The sequence below is a fragment of the Nyctereutes procyonoides genome, unplaced genomic scaffold (genome assembly GCF_905146905.1).
Source record: "Nyctereutes procyonoides isolate TBG_1078 unplaced genomic scaffold, NYPRO_anot_genome, whole genome shotgun sequence".
In the NCBI taxonomy this organism is placed as follows: Eukaryota; Metazoa; Chordata; class Mammalia; order Carnivora; family Canidae; genus Nyctereutes; species Nyctereutes procyonoides.
This window is the reverse complement of record NW_026575134.1, coordinates 31260847-31282092: the sequence shown is the minus strand read 5'-3', so window position 1 is coordinate 31282092 and position 21246 is coordinate 31260847. Positions and strand designations below refer to the sequence as shown.

At 39.5% G+C, this 21246-nt stretch overlaps 1 protein-coding gene across 3 annotated transcripts in view; it reads left to right on the top strand.

Annotated features, from left to right (window-relative positions):
• Window positions 1-21246, top strand: part of IFTAP (intraflagellar transport associated protein) — a 64962-nt gene that overhangs the window by 30510 nt on the left and 13206 nt on the right. For 2 of the 3 annotated variants that reach the window (XM_055301026.1, XM_055301025.1), the window contains 3 exons: window positions 6214-6371; window positions 7796-7867; window positions 9245-9311. The exons of the other annotated variant lie outside the window; for it this stretch is intronic. In XM_055301026.1, the coding sequence (XP_055157001.1) occupies window positions 6214-6371; window positions 7796-7867; window positions 9245-9311 (297 nt within the window). The remainder of the gene's footprint in view (window positions 1-6213; window positions 6372-7795; window positions 7868-9244; window positions 9312-21246) is intronic. 3 annotated transcript variants of the gene reach the window in all.

Below are 21246 nucleotides of genomic sequence, written 5' to 3'. Positions count from 1 at the left end.
TGAAGAAGTCAGGCACAAAGACCACATATTGTGAGATCACATTCATATGGAATGTCTAGAGAAAGCAAATCTGTAGCTATAAAAAGTAGATGAGTGGTCACCTGTAGTTGGACATGAATAGGGAGTGACTGCAGACGAGCACCAGAGATCTTTTTGGAGCGATGGAAATGACCTAAAGACTTAATTGTGGCGATGGTCACACAACTCTGTGTTTACTAAAAATCATTGAATTGTACATGTAAAATAAGTGAATTTTGTAAATGGTGCCTCAGTAACTGAGAGGTAGAGCTACTAATCACCGATATTTAGATTTTTTAACCGTACGTTCTTCACTGGATGAGCATATGGCCTTGTGACTCTGAATTTGTCTCAAGAACGAGGAGAGCCTGTTTGAAATATTTCTTATGAAGAAAATAAACTGTGTACATAGACTAGAAAGTTTTAGGTAGGTAAGGATTGCGATACGAAGAGAAAGGAACTTCTTGGATGCAACAAGATCCTACCTTGTGTAGACTGTCAACAGCAGCAGTCACCCGGTTAAGGACTCTGGGAGCTAAGGGAAGTTGTGCTCAAATGCGCTGTATCTGCTGCTACTGTGGGCCACCTCCCTTCCGTAGCCTTGACTAAATCCATTGGGAAGGTGAGCTTATCTTACGGGGTGATATGTGTTGCCTCTGCACCAACATGTAATCCATTTCACAGGTTGCAAGCGTGCTGTATTATCTACTTCCATAATCACAGAGATTGTTAAAAAAAAAAAGTCACTTAAGGTGTGCCAAATTAAAAGAACAGTACAGATCGCAGTGGGAAGATAAGGTGAATATTCTGAGTTATCTAGAGGGAAGAAATATAACCACTTGGAGATAATATCTTCCTTTCTGTTTTAGAGACAAAAAAAAAAAAAAAAGAACTCCCTTTGTGAGCTCTTTTTTCCTTTCTTAAATCCTTTGCTGAGGTTCCCTTTTGTTCTTGCCGGGATTACTACCTGTACTGCTAGCTCCAGTGTCTGATCTACTCCGCCCCATTCTACCCATTTCATGTATTAGAGCACAGCTCTGATTGTGACTCCCAAGGGCCTAGGTAAACTACCGAGTTTTTGTCAGGCCCTCCAAATATCAGCCCTTCCAGGAGTCTCTGGGTGTGTGCTCCCATCTTCCTGGAATACTTTGGGACTCTTCCATAGGCCCCTTGCTCTCCCACTGTGGGGGCTTTGCTCATGCAATTTTTCCTCTGTGGGATAACCTCAGCAGGGCTCACCTGTTGAAATCCTCTCTGTCTTTCAAAGCCCGGCTCGGATGCTCCACGCCTATATGATTCTCTCAAATGTATTGCGATTTCTAGCATTCTCTTACTTTGTACTCCCTCACATTGCCTGCCATACTTGTGTTCTCTTTCGGTGGTTGGCATACCTGGCATAACTTCTTCGTTTGCAAACTCAGTAAGGGCAGAGACTGGGTCTTGCCCGACTTTGTCAGCTTGCATATAGTTGATGCCCAGAATGTAACTTTTCAGATGGAATGGATTCCATAACTCAACTGCCACTCAGATTTTCTTCCTGCAAATCAACTTTCAGCTCCTTTGCACTGTCTTCACATTTTTTCTCCCTGTAAGTACCTCAAACTGGATGTTTCAAAAATTTCAACTTACTGCTGTTGTGTCCCTCATCTTGGGCTTTGACACACGTTTTTCCAGGCCAGGGTTGTGCATTTGTGTCTTGGCAGCTTGAGAGCTATGACTGTGAATAATGAGTCAATTATCATCCAGCCTCGGGGAAAGCACAATTATTCCTGACTGGCCAGGCTGAGGTAATCCTCTCCTCCCTATGCCCTTTCAAATGAAGAACATAAAACAGTTGGAATTCAGAGCACTGCAAAGGGAATTTAGACAAAACATTTGTCTGCCGAATTTAGCTTCTTTGGATTTATTCTGATTTATGATTGATTGGTTTTTAAATTGCTTATTTAATCCTAACGACTATCGCTCCAGGGGAGGCCAGATACCAAGGAGCATGTGATCAAGAAGCAGCGGAGTGAAGTAGTTTGGCTGGACAAATCAAGAGCAAATATTATTGTCCAGAGAAACATTGCTCTAGGCTAGGAATATAATGTGAAAATCACCCCCTGACTTTCAAAATACCCAACCTTGTTATAAGCATGATTGCTTATCCCCTATTCTCTTTGCAGAGGGCTTTTTGAAACTACCCACTGTTGCACAGAATTTCCCCTCATGAATTTTTCTTTCCTTCTAGCAACATAGTCAATATCTCTTCGTGACTGAGAACACGCTCTTGATTTATATTGCCGTTGACCATGGCGCAGAAGTACTGACACTCGAGGTTGCCGTCAGGATTTGGTCATGAATTCTGATGTTGGTCGTGTTGATCTGTGAAAACTCTTCTGCAAGTGTAGTGATGCTTCTCAGCATATGGGGTTTAGTCTAGTCTGGCTCTTGTATGAATACATTTGAAATTTTTTTAAGGTTTTTTTTTTTCTTCTTTTTTCTTTTTTTCAAAATTAGATTCTCTAAAAGCGATCACTTTCATCTGGAAGATATGCAATCAATATGTGATTAGTGTTTAATTTATCAAGGCATCTGTGGTTTCCACCTCTTCAAGGAGTGCAATCTTTTTCCTTGGCCTGAAATTAGACACAGTAGATATAGTTGGTGGCCTTGTAAGGGAGATCTGTTGGAAGCCTGTCTGTCTGTTTGGTATCAAAAGAAAATTGAAATTCCATTGCTTCAGAATAATGAAACCTTTAAGGAAAAAAAAAAAAAGATCCTTTGTTTCATCCGTATTGAAGTTTTGACTCAGAAATGCCCAAAGAAACTCTTTCAGGTCTCGATAACCTACTTGTGCTCTGAAATATTGCTGCTAGATTTCTAAAGTGTATTATGTCTGACACTTATTTCAAAGAAAGAAACATTGGGGATAAGATGAAAGGGGGAAAAGGACTCTCTGATGGAACACAGCAACAGAAGGAGATGAGACGGACACTTGGGTGGCACGTTTGGATTGCCACCAGGATTACTCTGGGAGGCAGCAGCTGGCCCTCTGATCAGGCTTCAGGCCACTTTGGATTCTGGGCTGTGCCAGCATCTGCCATTTTGACATTATCATATTGAAAAAAGAACTTTTTTTTCCCCTATCTTATTCTGCCAAGAGATTTATTATTTGCTGTTTTTTTCAAAAAATGATAAAAGCCTTTATGAGAAGCACTTCTGGGTCTTTGGAGTGATAGAGTATATATTCTCCGGAAACTACTTTCAAGGTTCAGGAAAGAGGCTTAAACCGTAGGCCCATCAGAGAGAGAACAAGTTCTTTTCTGAGTCTTCTAGTATTTTTTTTTTTTAAATGAAAGCTTTATGTTTATGGCAGGAAGTTTTAAAAGGATGAGCAAGATACTTCGTTAGATCTGAGACCCCAACAGTAGCTCAACATCAGCATCAGAAGCTGGGACTTTGTCACCTATTGCTTTTTGGTTTAAAGGAGTTTCATCTGGTTCTCTGTCAAATAACCTGGGTGTTTTGTTGAAAATGGCAGAGGCGTCCACTGAGTGAGTATGAGAATAAATAGAACTTTGTTCTTACAGAGCATCTGTTCTTCCCAGACTTCAGTGTGCTTTTCAGGTAGTGAAGTCAATAGACTATTACAATAGTTTCTGGGACGTAGTATTTTCTTAGTCAAGACTACATTTAGGTTGTGCTAGTCTTAAAGGATAAGCAGGGAGAAGGGAAACTGTACCCCCTCCTATTAGAACAGTGCACTGAGGAATGCAGGTAGCCACAGGAAGTCTTGCCTGTATCTCTGATGGAGTTTGAGGAACCATTTCATTCCCCAGATAATTCCTCCTGTTTCCAAGCATTTCCACCATATCTTGCTCCACCCTGCTACCATTGCTTAGCTTTGCCTTAGTACTGATTTAGGACCTCTCAGCAGCTGTAAAAGGGGAAGAAATCTAGGAGGATAAGTCCTAGGACCATCTCTGTCTCACTTATCTGATCTGTAGTGCTGGTTGGTTACTCGGGCAGTGTTCTTGGCAACCCTCCCAACTACCTCCTCCTGCCCCTCCCTACCCCTCCCTGCCAGCTGCCAAGGCTGGTGCTTCACATCAGAGTTTCTACGCTCCCAGTGGAAGCTAGCTAGGAGTCATGGATGCTGGTGCAGAGGTCAGTAGGGACAGCAGGCCTGAGCTTGTGTTATTTATGAATACAACCCTTTTAAAGAGAAATTGATGCAGTCTGTATTTACATTTTCCCTCTCTGCCTTGTGGAGTTTTTTTTTTTTTCTTTTTGAAGATTTTATTTATTTGACAGAGGGAGAGAATGAGAGCATGCAAACCAGCACAAGTAGGGGATGCTGCAGAGGGGGAGGGAGAAGTAGACTCCCCCCTGAGCAGGGAGCCCCATGTGGGGCTTGATCCCCAGACTCCTGGATTATGACCTGAGCTGAAGCAGATGCTTGACCGACTGAGCAACCTGGGTGCCCCCAGCTTCTTGAGTATTAATACCCTGTTATAGACTAGGTTACTGTACTTCTGTGCTCCAGCAGTGTTCCTGTGGTAATGTCCTATAGATACCCCTACAGGTCTTAATTCTGCCAATGACGGGGTAGAAAGAAGCAGACAAAGGACTCTGGACTTGCACCAGGCTGTGAGCAAGAGTCTTACTGATTCTGATGCCGGGAAATTAATAGCTCAAGAGAAACAAGCATGGCCACTAGGCTGGTTAGGCTGTCTCGTAACCTGCCTACAAAGTTCACAGAACAGATAGTCCTTGTGGCTCTGGAGCCCTTTGATGGTGGAGAACCATCAGGGGATGGACAGGATTCCCCAGTCTGCTTATAGCTTGGTTTCTGCCACGTAGCCTCTTTTGAGTCTCTTTATCGCTTTTCTATCAATTACTGTTTAGATTCCTGTATTTCCTATAGTCATTCGCAGCACGCCAGTTCTGGTTTTGGAATGTACTGTGCACCCTTGGTTTTTCCTGTGCTATTGTAAACTTTTCTTCTTTGTCTCTTTTCTGGGATTTTTTTTTTTTTTCTGCTTCATTCTTCTGTCCTCCAAGGACTCTTTGCCTTCATTTGCTGTATTACTCTAGGTGACATAGCACTGTGGTTGGGAGTGTGGATTCTGAGTCAAAGGCCTGGGTTCAAATCCCCACTGTGCTATTACCAGCTGTGTAACTTTGAACAAATTACTCTCTCTCTCTGTAAGCCTTGGTTTCCTCATCTGTAAAATGGGGGTACCAATGGTACCTACCTTTAGGGTTGTGGGGGCCTTAAATGAGATTTATGAGATGCTCATAAAAGAGTATCTGACACTCAATAAATGTTAACCCTAATTATTAATTCTAATATACAAAACAATTTTATGACTTAAACCATTATCCCAATATAATTTTTGCCAGATATTTACCTATAGCTGTGATCTCTCTCCCACGTTTTAACCTACATTTGCAGCTCCTTCTGGGACATTTCCCTCACAATTTCTACCAGCAACCCAAATGAAAATGATCCGACCTTCATTCGTTATCTCTCATCCAAATTTATCTCCTATATTTCAGTTAATGGCATCATATTATAATTTTCTCAATCTCTTAATTTAAGATTAATCTTAGACTTCCCTTAGCCTAAGAAAATAATAATGCATGTGTATAGGTTTAGTACAAAGGTATTAGTTGTTTATAGTTTTAAATAGTCAAGAGTAGTCAAACATTGCTTTTTAGTAGTATATGAATGCACAGATAAGATATGAGAAAGTCATTGAAAAAATTGTTACAACTTTTCTGTTTTTAGGACTATGAGTGATCTTCTAATTTTAATTTTTTTCTCTTACAAATTTTCCAAAATCACTCATACTTTGCTTCCATATAAGGAAAACCTCCCCTCAAATTTAGAAAAAAATGAGATAGATAATGTTTAAGTTTTGAAATAAATACTGTACTTTATTGACCTTTTAACAATGGGTGAAAACAGTGCTGTGTATGTAGTAAGCACTTAATAAGTATTATTGAAAAGTAAGTGAAATAATGTTATCTTTCTGTGCATTTTTAGTAATAATTTTGTAGAGTTTAGAGTGCTTAGTATCTCAAGCATTCAGCTTGTAGATTCTGAAAAGCATTTTGTTGTTGTTTGGAAGAAAGACTCTCAGGAAACACAAAATAAACTAGACTGGGTGTGGTATATATTTTCTAATATGTAGCTTATCATTTCAGAGAAAAATGTGACCAAAAGAGGAGCATGTGGAACCGAGTCTTCAGAAAATATATGTCCTTCAGTAAAATTGGCTTGTGTAAATGAACCAAATGTTCATCATCCTAGGAATAAAGCCATATTTCTTCGGGTTTCATCACAATGTTCAGAAGAGGAACAGGTAATACCATAGGACACTTAGAGAAATAGGAAAAAGCATTCTTTATGAATTAAAAAAAGAAACTGTAGACCATAGGAAACATTGGACAGTTATTGGATCAGTAACTCAGACTCCTGATTCTAGAAGAAGTGCCATTGGGATACTTTATTAAAAATCATCATTACATTTCTTTTTCATTTTTTAAAGATTCACTTATTTATTGAGAGAGTGTGTGTGTGAATGTGAGAGCAGGGGGAGGGGCAAAGGGAGAGAATCTCAAGCAGCCTCCCCACTGAGCCCGGATCCTGACAACATGGAGCCCAGTCCTACAACCCATGAGATCATGACCTGAGCTGAAACCAACAGTTGAGCACTTTTAGGCCACTCAGGTGCCCTAAAAATCATCATTACATTTTATGATTTCAGCAGCCAATGTTTATGATGGTAACTTGGTTGTCCCCAAGTTTTTAAGTTTGCTTAAGGAACTACCATCTAAAAGTTCTTGCAATTATTTACATATTTTAGCTTGTCCTCTATTTGGGACAAAAGAGTTCCTTTTTATAGTTTTCTGTGTAAAATGGGAGTTTCTTTTATCTGCTCTAGATTCATCTCTTAAAGTAAAATCTATTTTCTTATTTTTTCCAAGATTTAGTCAATAAATATTGGATGCTTTCTTCCTAATCTTTAAGACTTAATAGACGATATTCTTATTCTCCTTAGCTATGGTTTTTAACTCTTAAGGACTCCTAGTAGAAGCTGTTCTCCTTTTTTGCATTTGTGTTTCTACTTTCTAGCTCATCATGTTTTCTTTGTGCTATCGTGGACAAAATTGTATATGAGATTGTGGTTTCAAATGAGGGAACGAAAGTCTCTGTGTTAGAACAGTGTTTATATACAGCAGAGGCCTACAGATTCTTTAATTCTAGAACTTGCTTCCAATGAGATGATTATGGGACCAGAACTTTTTCTTTTCCCCCCTAGAAGATTCACTTTCTACTGGTAATCGCTGGCAATTGGAATTATATTTTCTATTGAGTCTTTAACCAACATGTGGAGAGGCAAAGAATTGTTCAATGATATTGTTTCCTAATAACCTGAAAATGTTGTATTAGCATTCTCTGGTTTGTCCTTGAGAGGTTCATTGGGATGGGATGGGAGGTGGGGTAATGAGGTGGGGAGTGTTCCTATTTTACACATGAGAAAACTGAGGTTAAGTAATTTACTCTAGGTTACACTGTGGATGAGTCTAGAGGCACAAGTAAAAGTCAGACCTCCTGAAAACTATTCCCTGACCACTACTATGGCTTAGTGGATCTGGTCCATCATGCATAGCTAATTAACAAAAACCGGAAGGGGAGTTTTATTGCCTGAAGGGCTACAAGATCAGCTCCTTTATTTTTGGTTGTTTCATTTTCTCATCAAGATGTCCTCACTGATTTTTTCAGATAGTGATAGATGAAGGCCAAAAAGTTGGCAGTTCCTTTCAAGGTGATCTGAAACGGGCGGGAAAGGTGAAGGTAAGGCATGATTCAATTTTCTTCTATGGCAAAAAATACAAAAAAGTAAAAACAGCACAAAAATCCCAAAGGACTCATTTGCTGTGTCTCATACAAAATTGGAGAATTCAGTAGATTTTGTCCCCATATATATACATATATATATGTATATGTATATATATATATTTTTTTTAGTTGATGTTTAAATATCTTAAAGTATGCTTGGCTGGCTGGGTTCCATATCCTTATTCCTCAAAGCTTAGCAAATGGAATGGGTGCTTCAACAGAGAAACATGACTCTAGTCACCCTGAACATACACCATTAAGAGAAATGACAACATAACAGTTTTAGTACTGAAACCATCGTGGAGAAGATAAATTTTTGCTGTCACTTGGATGCCAGGAAAGAACTGCAGCTATGTACTTACAAACCATGGAAGCTACCATTTTTAATTCCTATGTAAGAGCCGTGGTCTGGGATGTAGAGCTAGGGGACGAAAGACCCAGGCTATGTTTTGAATTCCGCTTATGAGATGTAAATTTGTAATTTTACGGTATTTTGTTATGAACATGTTTTAGGCCATGAGCGTAAGAGGCTCCACTAAGTCTCCTTTGCACCAGTGGTGAAATCATTTTCTTATTTACACTCCTTGGTATTCACCTGAGATGAATTAGTTCGTGTCTGAAATGTTACCATTTTGTTAATCTGAAATGCCTCATTGTCAGCTTCCTGTGGAGAGCAGTGTTCCACACGGAATAGTCTTTCATTGAAATGCTGCTATTGTGTCTGTAAAGGTCATTTGCTCTGCTTTTTACCTTTGAAGTAATTTTCGGTTTTATTTGCTCAAAAGAGAGAACACTTGATTTTTGGCCCTGCTCACCTCTCTTGTGATTTACCTGGGGCCGGATGATTTTGTTTCAAATGAACCTTTCTCTTCTGCTTTCTTTAGTTCCTTCTCTCTGACTCTTTAGAGTGAAAAGCCCATTATGGTAACAGCCAGACCCACCACCACCATTTGCTTGAGAAGCAAAAGCCATAAAACAAAAACAAAAAACAGAGATTGTTTTGGACTGTCTTGGTGGTGGTTTATGTCTTGGGAGAGAATCTGGGAACAAAGTCCCTTTTCAAAAACCCCTGAGACGGTTCTTTCCCTTTCAGTATAGAGATCTTACTATGGTGCCCATGAAATCCAGGCCAACTTCCAATTTACTGCTTCTTTCAGATGTCTCTGTGAAAGCACAGTGAATGCAAAGACCTTTAGCTGGGACTCAAAAGTTACTAAGAAAAGTGGATTCAGTTGCTTGCTTTGAATGCTGTGGAAGTGGATTCATTGATTCTTAATTGTATTTTTTCATTAGGTCTCATATGTATAAAATGATGTTAATCCTTTCTCCTAGGTAGACAATTTCCTAGATTTAGAAGATTTGGATGTGGATGAAGAGATTCAGCCCCAAATGAGCAAGGGTATGCTGTTTCCTCTTTATACTGCTTGACCTCTTTCTAGAAACTACAAATAAGACAAGACAGCTGCTTCTTCTTCTTCTTCTTCTTCTTCTTCTTCTTCTTCTTCTTCTTCTTCTTCTTTCTTCTTCTTTCTTATTCTTTCTTCTCTTTTTCTTTTTGGTAAGCCCTACTTGCACCTTCCTTGACTTAGGGAAGGCTTACAGTCCTGCAATTTCTTTTTCAGTAACAAAGATTTCAGCTGAAAGGTCAAAGCCTGTTAAAGGTTGTGAAGTCTTTGGTCTAAAATGAAATAAAGGTGCCCCTCCTTCCCTTTGCCCCCCCTACCCCGTGTTTGAATTTTGGATAATTTTCTCAAGTAGAGTCATTTGAGTCAAACTCCTGTTTTTTTTAGAAGCACCATGTAAATTGAATTATTTTTGAGTGACATATCAGTTGATCATAAAAATAGCAGAATTCATCATAAAATAAAAATCTTTACTTCTATAAATATTATTAAATATATAAGCCAAACACTAAAGACTAAATACATATTGTAAATGTTTCTTCAGAGCATTTTCACAGTTGGGCTGGACTGGGAGAGGTTTAATGCTAGTCCCATCTGATGTTTATGCAGATGAGGCCTTTTTTCCTTTCCTGCTTAACGTTACTGTGTAAACATAGGTATCCTTTGTCGCTCAAAAGACCTTTGAAATATATGCAAAATTAGAATTGTTTGTCTTGAAGATTCTCATTCCTAATTTAATATGCAAGAATATCTCAAAGTTAATGTTGAATGTTTGGAAAGGAGCTGTTTCCCCCGGGGGTTGCTGGTATTGAATTATTGTTTACAATCTTTTAGGTAGTCATAAACATGGATGATGGTGATTATTGTCGGGGAAAGTGATTTTATTTATTATAATCACACACAAGTTACAGTGCTGGGTGTTGTCAGTTTGGGAGTGGCAACACTATAAACTGGTTGTATGAAAGACCCTGCTGTGGCTTCTCTGGTTGCCCAAATTTGAGAGGCTTTGTTAATTAGAAGCATTTAACATTTTTATTCATCTTCCAAACATCACACTACTACTCCATTGAAGGGATTGTGTCTCATGCACTCTATTAACCAGTAGACTTTGCAGATTTTTTCCTTACTTACTTGGTTCAAATGAGATCAGAGATCTAAAGGAATCACATGCTCCAGGGAGAGGTTCTCTTAACTTTAAAACCCCAGGCAGCTCTGAATTTCTCTATGTGAACAGCTTAGAGGGTCCAATTGGATCAGAAGGGATAGCTAAGGACTTATCAGGAAGCCAGGTTTGTAGAGCAAGCACAGTATTTTAGGGGAAGAGGAGATGTCAAAAATGCAGATTCCTGGGTCCTGTTTTTTTTTTACAAGAGAGAGTCTAATTCAGAAAGTCTTTGGTGACAGCTAGTGATCTGCGTTTTTTTACCATTACCCCAGGGGATTCTGATAGAGTTGTTTTTGGAAGATACTTGGAGACAAATGATTCTGGTCTGCATATAGTACATTTGCAATATAAATTTAATTTTATAGGAAGACACAAAAGTGTATGGGTTGGGCATTTTTTCATGGCTTATATTTCTTGCTTCCTGCCATTAGCAAGAAAGTCTGTATACTGGCATAAACTTACTAGGCAGCAGATTTAATTATGATTATATTCAGTCTTTCAAATTAGCCTTTTAACTTTTTCCATTATTTTCACATTGTTTATTTATTTGTATTTTATTTTTTTAAGATTGTATTTATTTACTTATTTATTTATTTATTTATTCATTCATTCATTCATTCATTCATTCATTCATTCATGAGAGTCACAGAGAGAGAGAGAGAGAGGCAGAGACACAGGTAGAGGGAGAAGCAGGCTTCATGCAGGGAGCCCGATGTGGGACTTGATCTCTGAACTCCAGGATCACGCCCTGGGCTGAAGGCAGGCGCTAAACCGCTGAGCCACTCAGGAATCCCCTCACATTGTCTTTTTAAACATTTCTTCAAGTTGTGTGTGTGTGTTCTTACCAAATCTGTTTCTTTAGTTAAAAAAAGTAGCATAAAAACATCTCACTACTATGATTTTTCCAGAAATTGGGCAACAAATAGTGTTGCATTTGTGTATAAGAGGTTGCTAAGGCTGAACCAGGTCTTGGTAGACTTAAACAAGCTAGTCAAGCCCATCGCATGTGTAAAATAATGTGGACAGGCTGGGCTGAACAGCAACCCAGGCTTCAATGATCTATTCCAATTACTGAAGAGTACCACCAGGGCTTCACAATTTTTATAATGCAAGATCTGGGTCATTTGTAAGGAAAAAAAAAATTAAACAGTTGTGCCAAGGTGAATTTTAGTTTGGGCCTAATTTGTATTACACTTCAGGAATGTGAGCAGACGGCAGATATTTATATCAGATGGGGAATGTGACATTTTAAATAGGCAAGTTGCTTGTATAATTTTGGCAGCTGAGAGGTTTACTGATTAGATCCCGTTGTTACTGTTTAAGCAACAGATTTGCCCAGGGCAACAGGGAAGAGAGTCGCGTATTTGTTTTTCTATCACTGATTTTATTTGTTCACCTTATTTGCTTTCATAAATATTCTTCAAGATTCAGAAGCATGATTCTTTCCCAAGGTTCGCCTTATCATTTTGGCAGCCCGGGCAGAGACAGTTTTTCAGAGGAGCCAGTCCAGGGCAGCTGAATCGAGCAGTTGTCTGAGGGTAACATTTGCCACAAACCTTGGTGCCCTGTGGTTATTGGACATCAAGTTAACCACTTTTTCCTCCTTTGAATTGGAGGTAAGGTAGTTAACCTGGTGATTACTGTCCTGCCCCAGACTCCCTTCCAGAAAAAATGATTATTTGGAATAGGTATTAGTTATTATGCTGAGGCCGTAGAGCAGGAAGGATCTCCTGGTCATCTTTATTCATTTTTTCCCCCTCAGCTGGCTGAGCCTGTGCTCTGGCTGAGTGCAGTTGACTGAAGAGTCTCCCGAGGTCTTATTCTCAGAATCATACTGCCTTATGCAGGGCTCTCGACTGGTGGCCAGTGTGGTTACGCTATGGCCGATTGTGTTGGGTGAGAACAGGCAACTGACCCCTGCTCAGAGATTGGCAGCCCTATTGGATTTTCATTTTCAAGCTGTCCAGTGCTCCCAATTCTAACGAAGGCAACAGTCACCTTTAAAAAAAAAAAATTGTTTCCTTATCTGCAACTTTAAGCAGCTTTTGTCCTGGGACTCTTACTCAACAGACATGGAACAGCTATGACTGGAGCCTGGAATCCAATGAAGGATAAACAGATCCAGCTTCTGTCCTCATTGAATTCATTACCCAGACATTAACCAGAGAATCACAAATACAGGATTAGAGATTGTTCTAGATCTCGTGAGAACATATAGCAAGGGAACTTAAATTTGTGGGATCAGAGAAATTTCTCTGAGAACCTGAGATCTAAAGGATGAGTGGCGGTAACTAAACGAGACGGGTGGGGTCGAGGTGAGGGGAGGGTAGAAGAACATAGGAACAGCATAGAGAATGACACATGAAGGTCCTGAGCTCAGAAAGATCTATTTCAGCCAACTTCTAGTTTAGGCATTTTGTTTATTTTATACTTAGTACTGTTAAGTCATTCTTTTACCTAGGTGGCTCAGTTGGCTAAGAATCCAACTCTTGATTTCAGCTCAGGTCTTGATCTCAGGGTTGTAAGCTCAGACCCTGCGTTGGGCTCCATGCTGGAATTACTTAAAAAAAAAAAAAATCATTCTTTCATGGCCCAGAAGATCACTAAAAACATTGAGAAAGAAAAATCCTTGCTTCAGAATGTTCCTTTATCCCTCTTCCTCCAATTTTTATGTGTGCTATCTATGAAAGCCCAGCTCGAAAGCCATGTCAGCCACAAGGACAAACTTGTTTCCCGATCCTCGTGATTGTACAAGGACACTTCTACTCCATTCCTGAGAAGGGAACAGAATTGGGAAGATACTTCTGCCCCTCCAAATCCTTTGTTTCTCCCCAAGGGAAAAATGTAAGGCTTTATCTACTTAGATTGGGAAAACAAACTATGTATATATGGATCAACCTCTTTGTTCTTTTGGGTTCATGCTGTTTGGAAATGTATGTCTTCTCATCTGTATCTGTACCATCTTTCTCATAGTAGACACACTTGAGATGGGGCCACACACACCTACCTTTACCTTAGAGATACAATGAAGTCGCCTAAAAAGGAAACTAGATAATTGAATCCTGCCTTCGCAGATTCTTTTTCCGTGGTCTGGTGTGTGTCCGTTTTAAAGCTTCTCAGGTGATTCTCCTGTGCAGTTGAGGCTGGGAACCATCTCTAGACGGACATCCAGAGGCATGACTCTCTGAGGCCTGACTATAAGGGCCCTCGTGATGTGAAGCAGTTCTACTTACACCGGATGGATCCATGTCAGCTGTGTGCACTTTCTGTCAGGTGGGATCCCAAGGTCTAGACTTGTAGGAAAGGTTGATACGTAAGAAGCCCAATCGTGGCTGCAGGACAAGCCCTATTTTCAAATTCAGCTCTATTAGTTGGAAAGCTCATGTTTTATCCCCATCTCTCTGACTTCTGTATATATTTCTCTTTTGTTTCTGTATTTAAAGATGGAGGGATACGATTTATTATCACTGTCAAATGCCAACCCCACCCAAAGAAGTAAGTCTTCATGCCCCTCAGTTTTTCCTCTTTTCGTGTTTCCATTTTTATTTATTCTGCGACTTTTTTCTCAAAGTAGGTGTTTTGTTAATGTGTCTCTTGAAAGCAGCATATGGTTTGTATATATGCATCTATACACCTACATTCTAAATTTTGTCTTTTATTGGGGGTATTTAGTTCATTTACACTTATTGTAGTTGCTGATACATTTGGCTTTAAACCTAATATCTTATAATTTTGTTTTCTACTTGTCCTGGCAGTTTTATGTCTCCCCTCACCCATTTTTTGCCTACTTTGGATTAATCAGCATTACTGTATTATTTCATCTCCCACTATTTCTGCTGGGTTGAGAATTCTAGATTTGTAATTATTTTCTTTCAGTATTTTACAGATGATATTTTATTCTTTTCCGGTGTTAATTGTAGAAAACTGTTGGAAACCGGATGTTAAACCGGTTTGTTGTTCCTTCGAAGATAATATGTTTTCCCCTCATTTGGCTACTTTTATAATTCTCTCTTTTGTTTTTCCATTAATTTCACTATGCCTTGGTATTGTTTTATTTGAGTTTATTTTGTTTGGGGTTTGTAGGGATTCTTGTAAATATTGGGAAATTCTTAGCTCTTGTCTCTTCAAATATTACTCATGACTTTTTCACTTGTCCCATATATCTATCTTTTATGTTCTTTTCTATCCTTTTAAAAATTTCCTTTCTTGCTTCAATTGGAATATTTTCTACCATTGGGGCTCCTGGGTGCTCAGTCTGTTAACCATCTGCCTTTGGCTCAGGTCATGACCCTGAGGTCCTGGTATTGAGCCCCAGCTCTGTTCCTCCCCCTACCTTTACATGTTCTTTCTCTCAAATAAATAAATAAAATCTTTTAAAAAATAATATTTTCTACCATGTATATTCTAATTTATTAATCCTTTGTTGAATTGTGTCTGTCTTCTGCTACAATCATTAATCTTTCAAATATTTTAGCTTTTTTTTTTTTTTTGAGAGACAGAATGAGGGGCTGAAAGAGACAGAGGGAAAGAGAAAGAGAGAGAGAGACACACACACACACACAGAGAGAATGAGAGAGAGAATCCTAAGCAGACGCCCTGATAAGCACAGAGCCTGAGGTGAGGCTTAATCTCATGACGCTGAGATCATGACCTGAGCCAAAATCAAGATTCAGATACCTAACTGAGTCACCCAGGTACCCCTCAATTACTTTAGCTTTTAAAAGAGATCTGGAATATCTGTTTTGATAGGTTTCAGTTCTGTGCTGAAATTCTCCACTTTTTTTTTATTTTTTTATTTATGATAGTCACACACACACACACACACACACACACACACAGAGAGAGAGAGAGAAGCGCAGAGACATAGGCAGAGGGAGAAGCAGGCTCCATGCACTGGGAGCCTGACGTGGGATTCGACCCCGGGTCTCCAGGATCGCGCCCTGGGCCAAAGGCAGGCGCTAAACCGCTGCGCCACTCAGGGATCCCAAAATTCTCCACTTTTTAATGTATTTTGGGGGAACACATAAGTAGTTATTTTAAAGTTCACATCTGGGACGCCTGGGTGGCTCAGCAGTTGAGCATCTGCCTTTAGCTCAGGGTGTGACCCTGGGGTCCTGGAATCGAGTCCCACATCGAGCTCCCTGCATGGAGCCTGCTTCTCCCTCTGCCTGTGTCTCTGCCTCTCTCTCTCTGTGTCTCTCATGAGTAAATAAATAAAATCTTAAAAAAAAAATTAAAGTTCATGCCTTATGATGCTAATACCTGGTGGGATCTCTTGTGGGTCCATTTATATATTATTCATTTTCCTTTTGATTTCATGTCTTTGTATACCTGGTAATTTTTGTTTGAATGCTGAACATTGTATATAAAATATTATGTAGGGTCTAAGTGACATTATCTTTTTCTAGCGTTAGCTTTTCTTTAACATTTACTAGCAGTTATTCTTAGTAATAACTTATATAGTAATAACTTATCACCGTCATCCAGTCTAGTTTAAGGCCTTGTAGGGGCTGATCTACTTCTAGTTCTTACTTACCCCTATGGTATAGCCCTTCAGGGTATATCATAGCACTACCTTCTTTGGAGGCCCTGAATTCTATTTGTCTTCATAGCGCTGCGATTCTGTTGGTAATTCTGCTAAGCTTCTCAGCCTTTTAGCTTCTCTCATCTTTGCATTTCGGCTTCTCAGCTTCTCCTTGCAAATCAGTAAATGCTATCAGTTGTAAAGGATCTTAGACTGTTGGACTCACGTTTCAGTACTTTCCATCTCTCTGGGATCTTGTCTCCTCAAGTCCTGGGCTGCCCTGGTGGTTCATCAATGCCTTTAAATAGTTGATTTTTTTGGTAATCTATCCAGCTTTTCTAGTGCTATTGGTGGGGGGATTGGACTGATATTACCTAGACCAGCAGATCCCTGGGGATGTGGTCTAGGAAATCCTAGGGAAACCCCAAGGTCTGAAGGTCAAAAGTGTTGATATTTGCACTGATGTAGCAAAAGCAATGTAGGTGAAGATGCTGGTAGCTTAGTGCAAATCAAGGTAGTGTCACAAAACCGTACTTGGTAGTCATCGTAGTCTTCATTGTCATGACTTTGTAATTAAAATGAATGCTAGGGGGATGCTGGTTGGCTCAGTCAGTTAAACATCTTGACTTTACCTCAGGTCAGGCTCTTAGGGTCCTGTGTCAGGCTCTGCTCAGCAAGGAGTCTGCTTCTCCCTCTCCCTCTTCCCCTCTGTCCAACTTGTGTACACTCTCTCTCACTCTCAAATGAAGTGCTTTTAAAAATAAAATGAATACTATTTTCCATTGAAAATGCTCTTGATGGAGTGGTAAAAATTATTTTTATTAAATATTTTTTTTTAAAATTTTATTTATTCATTCATGAGAGACACAGAGAGAGGCAGAGACACAGGCAGAGGGAGAAGCAGGCTCCCTGCAGGGAACCCGATGTGGGACTCAATCCCGAGACTCCAGGATCAGGCCCTGGGCTGAAGGCAGGTGCTAAACTGCTGAGCCACCCAGGTGTCCCCTATTTTTATTAAATCTTGATCCTAGAATACACTTTTAAAAAAATGTTTGTTTGCTGAAATCATAAGTATGCATAAAGCACTTCTGCTGCATTCTGAAATATAATGGTTATCTCACAGAAAAGCACTTGTGTGATTGAGTGCTAGACTGCACTAGTCTCCCTCCCCTCCATTATTTTCGTGGAACAACATTTTTACTTGAAAGAATGACAGACAAACTATAGTTCTCAAAAATGAGTGAAGGAAGCCTGTCTTCAAGAGAAATATACTGGCATTGTTCATTGCCAATGACAAAATTGGCAATGGGTCAAGTGAATCTTCATTTTTGGAAAACTTGTATCCAGTACTGTGAGCTTGACAGCTTCCCAATATTTAATGGCTTTTCTGATAAAATTGGTGATGTTAACTAATGTGATCTTTATGCCATATAATGAAATGTGTCAACATTTGAGAGATCTACATAAAACAGTGAACCAGTATTTTCCAAATGACCAATTTATGATGTTACAAAATTACACATAGGAGAAACGTCCATTCAATGTGTAAGATCAATGAATTTTAATGTAACAGTATGAAAAATTCACTGAAATGGTTTCAGATTGCACACTGAAACTATTTTTAAAAACTTTATCATTTGTCAAGGTCTGGTATAGCATCAAAGAAGAATATCCACAATTATATAAAAAGACTATTAAAGTACTCCTCTCTTTTCCAGCTACATTTCTGTGTGAGACTAGATTTCCTTCATTTGCTTCAATTGAAACAGCATATTGCAAAATTGAAGGCAGAGGCAAATATAAAACCTAGATTTTTTTTTCCCTTAAGGCAAACATTTACAACATTTCAAAAATGTAAAACAGTGCTTTCTTCTTCACTATTTTCTTTGTTTTTAGAAAAGAGATTTTTCATAAAAACATTTAATATATAATGGTATTATTGTTAGTGGTTCAATACACAAATATTTGCAGAATTGTCAGTTTTAATTTCTAATATGGTGAATATTGATTGATATAACCCACATAAACAAAAGCTCTTTTGGGGTCTTCAAAAATTTTTAAAAAACAAGAACCAGGGATCCCTGGGTGGCACAGCGGTTTGGCGCCTGCCTTTGGCCCAGGGCGCGATCCTGGAGACCCGGGATCGAATCCCACGTCGGGCACCCGGTGCATGGAGCCTGCTTCTCCCTCTGCCTGTGTCTCTGCCTCTCTCTCTCTCTCTCTCTCTCTCCTCTCTCTCTCTCTGTGACTATCATAAATAAATAAAAATTAAAAAAAAAAAAAACAAGAACCAGGGAGATAGACTATCATAGCAGAAAACTGTGTGCTGAAGAGGCATTACTACAGCAGTTCTTATCTTTATTCTTTTTGGTTTTGAGTGCCCAAAATTTCAGAAAATTTTGGCCATTTCTACATGGCAACGAAGGAACAGATTGGTTAATTTTTATAAATATGCCACGCAGGTTAAATACTGTTATCTAAATTATGAGACCTCAGGTAGATTGCTTACTTTTTAATGTTGTATTAGATTATGTGATGATAGCTTTTGACTTGTGATTATTGACTTAGTACAGAAAGACAAATGGCATAAACACATAGTTTGTAAACGCTGAAATTCTTGTCATGTAGTTGGGAAAGAAAAGATTGGAATGTTTTCAACCAGGCTTGCCATCTAACATGAAGATTCACTTTTGAGAGATGCCTTGACTCTGCAGTGCACACCAGCCAAGATGGTGGTATTTTTTTTTAATTTTTATTTATTTTTGATAGTCACAGAGAGAGAGAGAGAGAGAGGCAGAGACATAGGCAGAGGGAGAAGCAGGCTCCATGCATGGGGAGCCCGACGTGGGATTCGATCCCGAGTCTCCAGGATCGCGCCCTGGGCCAAAGACAGGCGCCAAACCGCTGCGCCACCCAGGGATCCCAAGATGGTGGTATTTAGTTGAGGCGAAAACAAGGCCTTTGGTTCTTTCAGAAACAACAATTAATAAGATCAGATTAAATTTCATAAAGCATTTCAGTTTTGGAGTTTTGTAGAGAACTTCAGAAATTCCATCCCTCCCCAATCAATGAATACAACCATTTTTCTCTCTGAGAGAATGCGAGTGTATAAATAACCCACCCATGATTTTAAAATGGCTGAAAGATAAGGTAACCTTCTTCATGAAATACGCCTTACCAGACTATTCCGGTACGGATTAGTTTCACTCTTTTATAAATCTGTCCTTTTCAGGACAGATTTTTGTCCCGTTCACTTTTGTTCCTGATTATTCTTGGGTTGATTTTTGTGTGTGAAAATCTCAACCCTGGAAACAAAAGGTAGTATTTGAGGGTAAAAACTACGTATAGTTTACAACATCTACAATGTCCTATCGGTAGGTAGGCCCTTCCTCGATACTTAGGGTTTAGTTTAAAAGTTGAGATGTGGGGAATTCATTTCCTGTCTCAAGTATTTGTTGAGGATTTGCTTGTGTCAGGTGCCATGTTAGGCATCAGTGAATATGCATTTGTGCATTTTGTTATTTCACTGAAGAAACAAATGACAAGAATTTGAAGTGTGGAGGAAACCAAATCTTACTGTTTTGAGGGAATTGTTTCCATGGCAGTAGAATCTTTATAAAAGAAACCACTTTTGTTAAAAATCCTACCTTCTCTGCAAACACATCCGGGAGGCAAAGAGTTTCCAGCATAGGAATTAGGGAGTTGTCCTCCTCTATGCATAATATTGTCAATCAGATTTTAAACAGCTCTGAAAGCAGAATTGATTTTGATCCACATTTGAACTGATGTTTGCCCTGGCAGACAGTGGGACTTGTAGGTCCTGGTTTTCAGGTGAAAAGGCCTGAACCTTTCTCTTCCTTCCTTTGTTGTTGGCCGGCCCTTGACCTGGCTTATCTCAGTCCTAGGTGATTATACCAGGGAGCTCAGTGAAGGGAGTTGGCTTTGAGCTCATTAATAGACGTATTAGAAAGCCAGTCTTTCCATCAACCTGAGTTTAAAAATAGGACTTTTCTGGGTATCAAATGTTTAAGTGTACCTAATATTGACTAACCATGCTCATGTGCTATAGTAGTGACACTCCTTGGCTCTGAGATCGGTTGTGATAATCTGATAATCTTAAATAATTCATAATCATGAATGAAATGTAATGAAATTGCTTGTTTAGAAGAAGTTCATGATGTGACATCGTGGGCAGAGTATGGGCTCTGCTGCCCGGCTCTGACCCTTCCTAGCTGCAGGCCCCTCCAATGAGGTTGCTCTCTTTGCTTAGAGCTCCTGGCCTGCGAAACCAAAGGGCTAGTGCCCTCAGAAGGATTAGCTGAACTATGCATACAAAATGTCAGCTCATATAAGGCTTGACTGTTGTTTTTATTTTTGCTGATTAGGTCATATTTTAAGGTCCCAATAATTAATCACAGTAGAAAATCTTCTTCACCAATACCCCTATCCACGCGCAGGTTCAGTTTCTAGACTAGGTTCTGTTGCCGGAGTCCTACAAATTTTGTAATTAATATGTTTTGTGAAGGTGTTATCTGCAGCGGTGAGAGACGTATTTCAAATAAGTTTCAGCTTTTGAATATCAATACGTGCTTAATTACCTCCCATACATGCTGCCATTGGCAACAGCCAAGGCACGCCTGGTGTTAATTAATCACTTCCACTGAGAACTTAATTAGTGTCTTCATTAGGATCATCATCATCGAGAAGCAGGCAGTGTCGTCCTGAGCCAGCTGCAAGCTACTGGCTAGCTCCTGCAGCCCTTCTGGTCCTGCAAAGCTGGGACTGACGAGGAAGCCTGTCGTGCTTCGATTTGCTTTTATTTTTATTTTGTCTCCCTTAAAGAAAGCTGTGGAAGGCCTGACCGTGATGCCTCCATGTTCTGTCACACATGCAAAAATAAGGCAACAGATCCCCTTTACAATGGCTAGATCAGAAAACCCAGATTGGTTATTGAACTCTTGTCATGGTGCTAAACAGGCTGGAAACAAGTTGTTGTTTGCAGCGTCAAAAATCAGAGCATGATTTCTGCATGTGACAAAGTGTTTCAGTGAAAGCCCTTTCCTTCTGGCATCACTGTTTTTTTTTTTTTTTAATATATACATTTTTTGAAATAGTGCCATAGTGTTACAGGATGAAGTCAGCATTGCATTTCCTTTCTCTCCATCCCTCAGGAAAATATAGGAAAATGAGGCAAAGGTAGCATCTTCTTACATGGTAGAAATTGGATGGGGGGTGAGAGGCA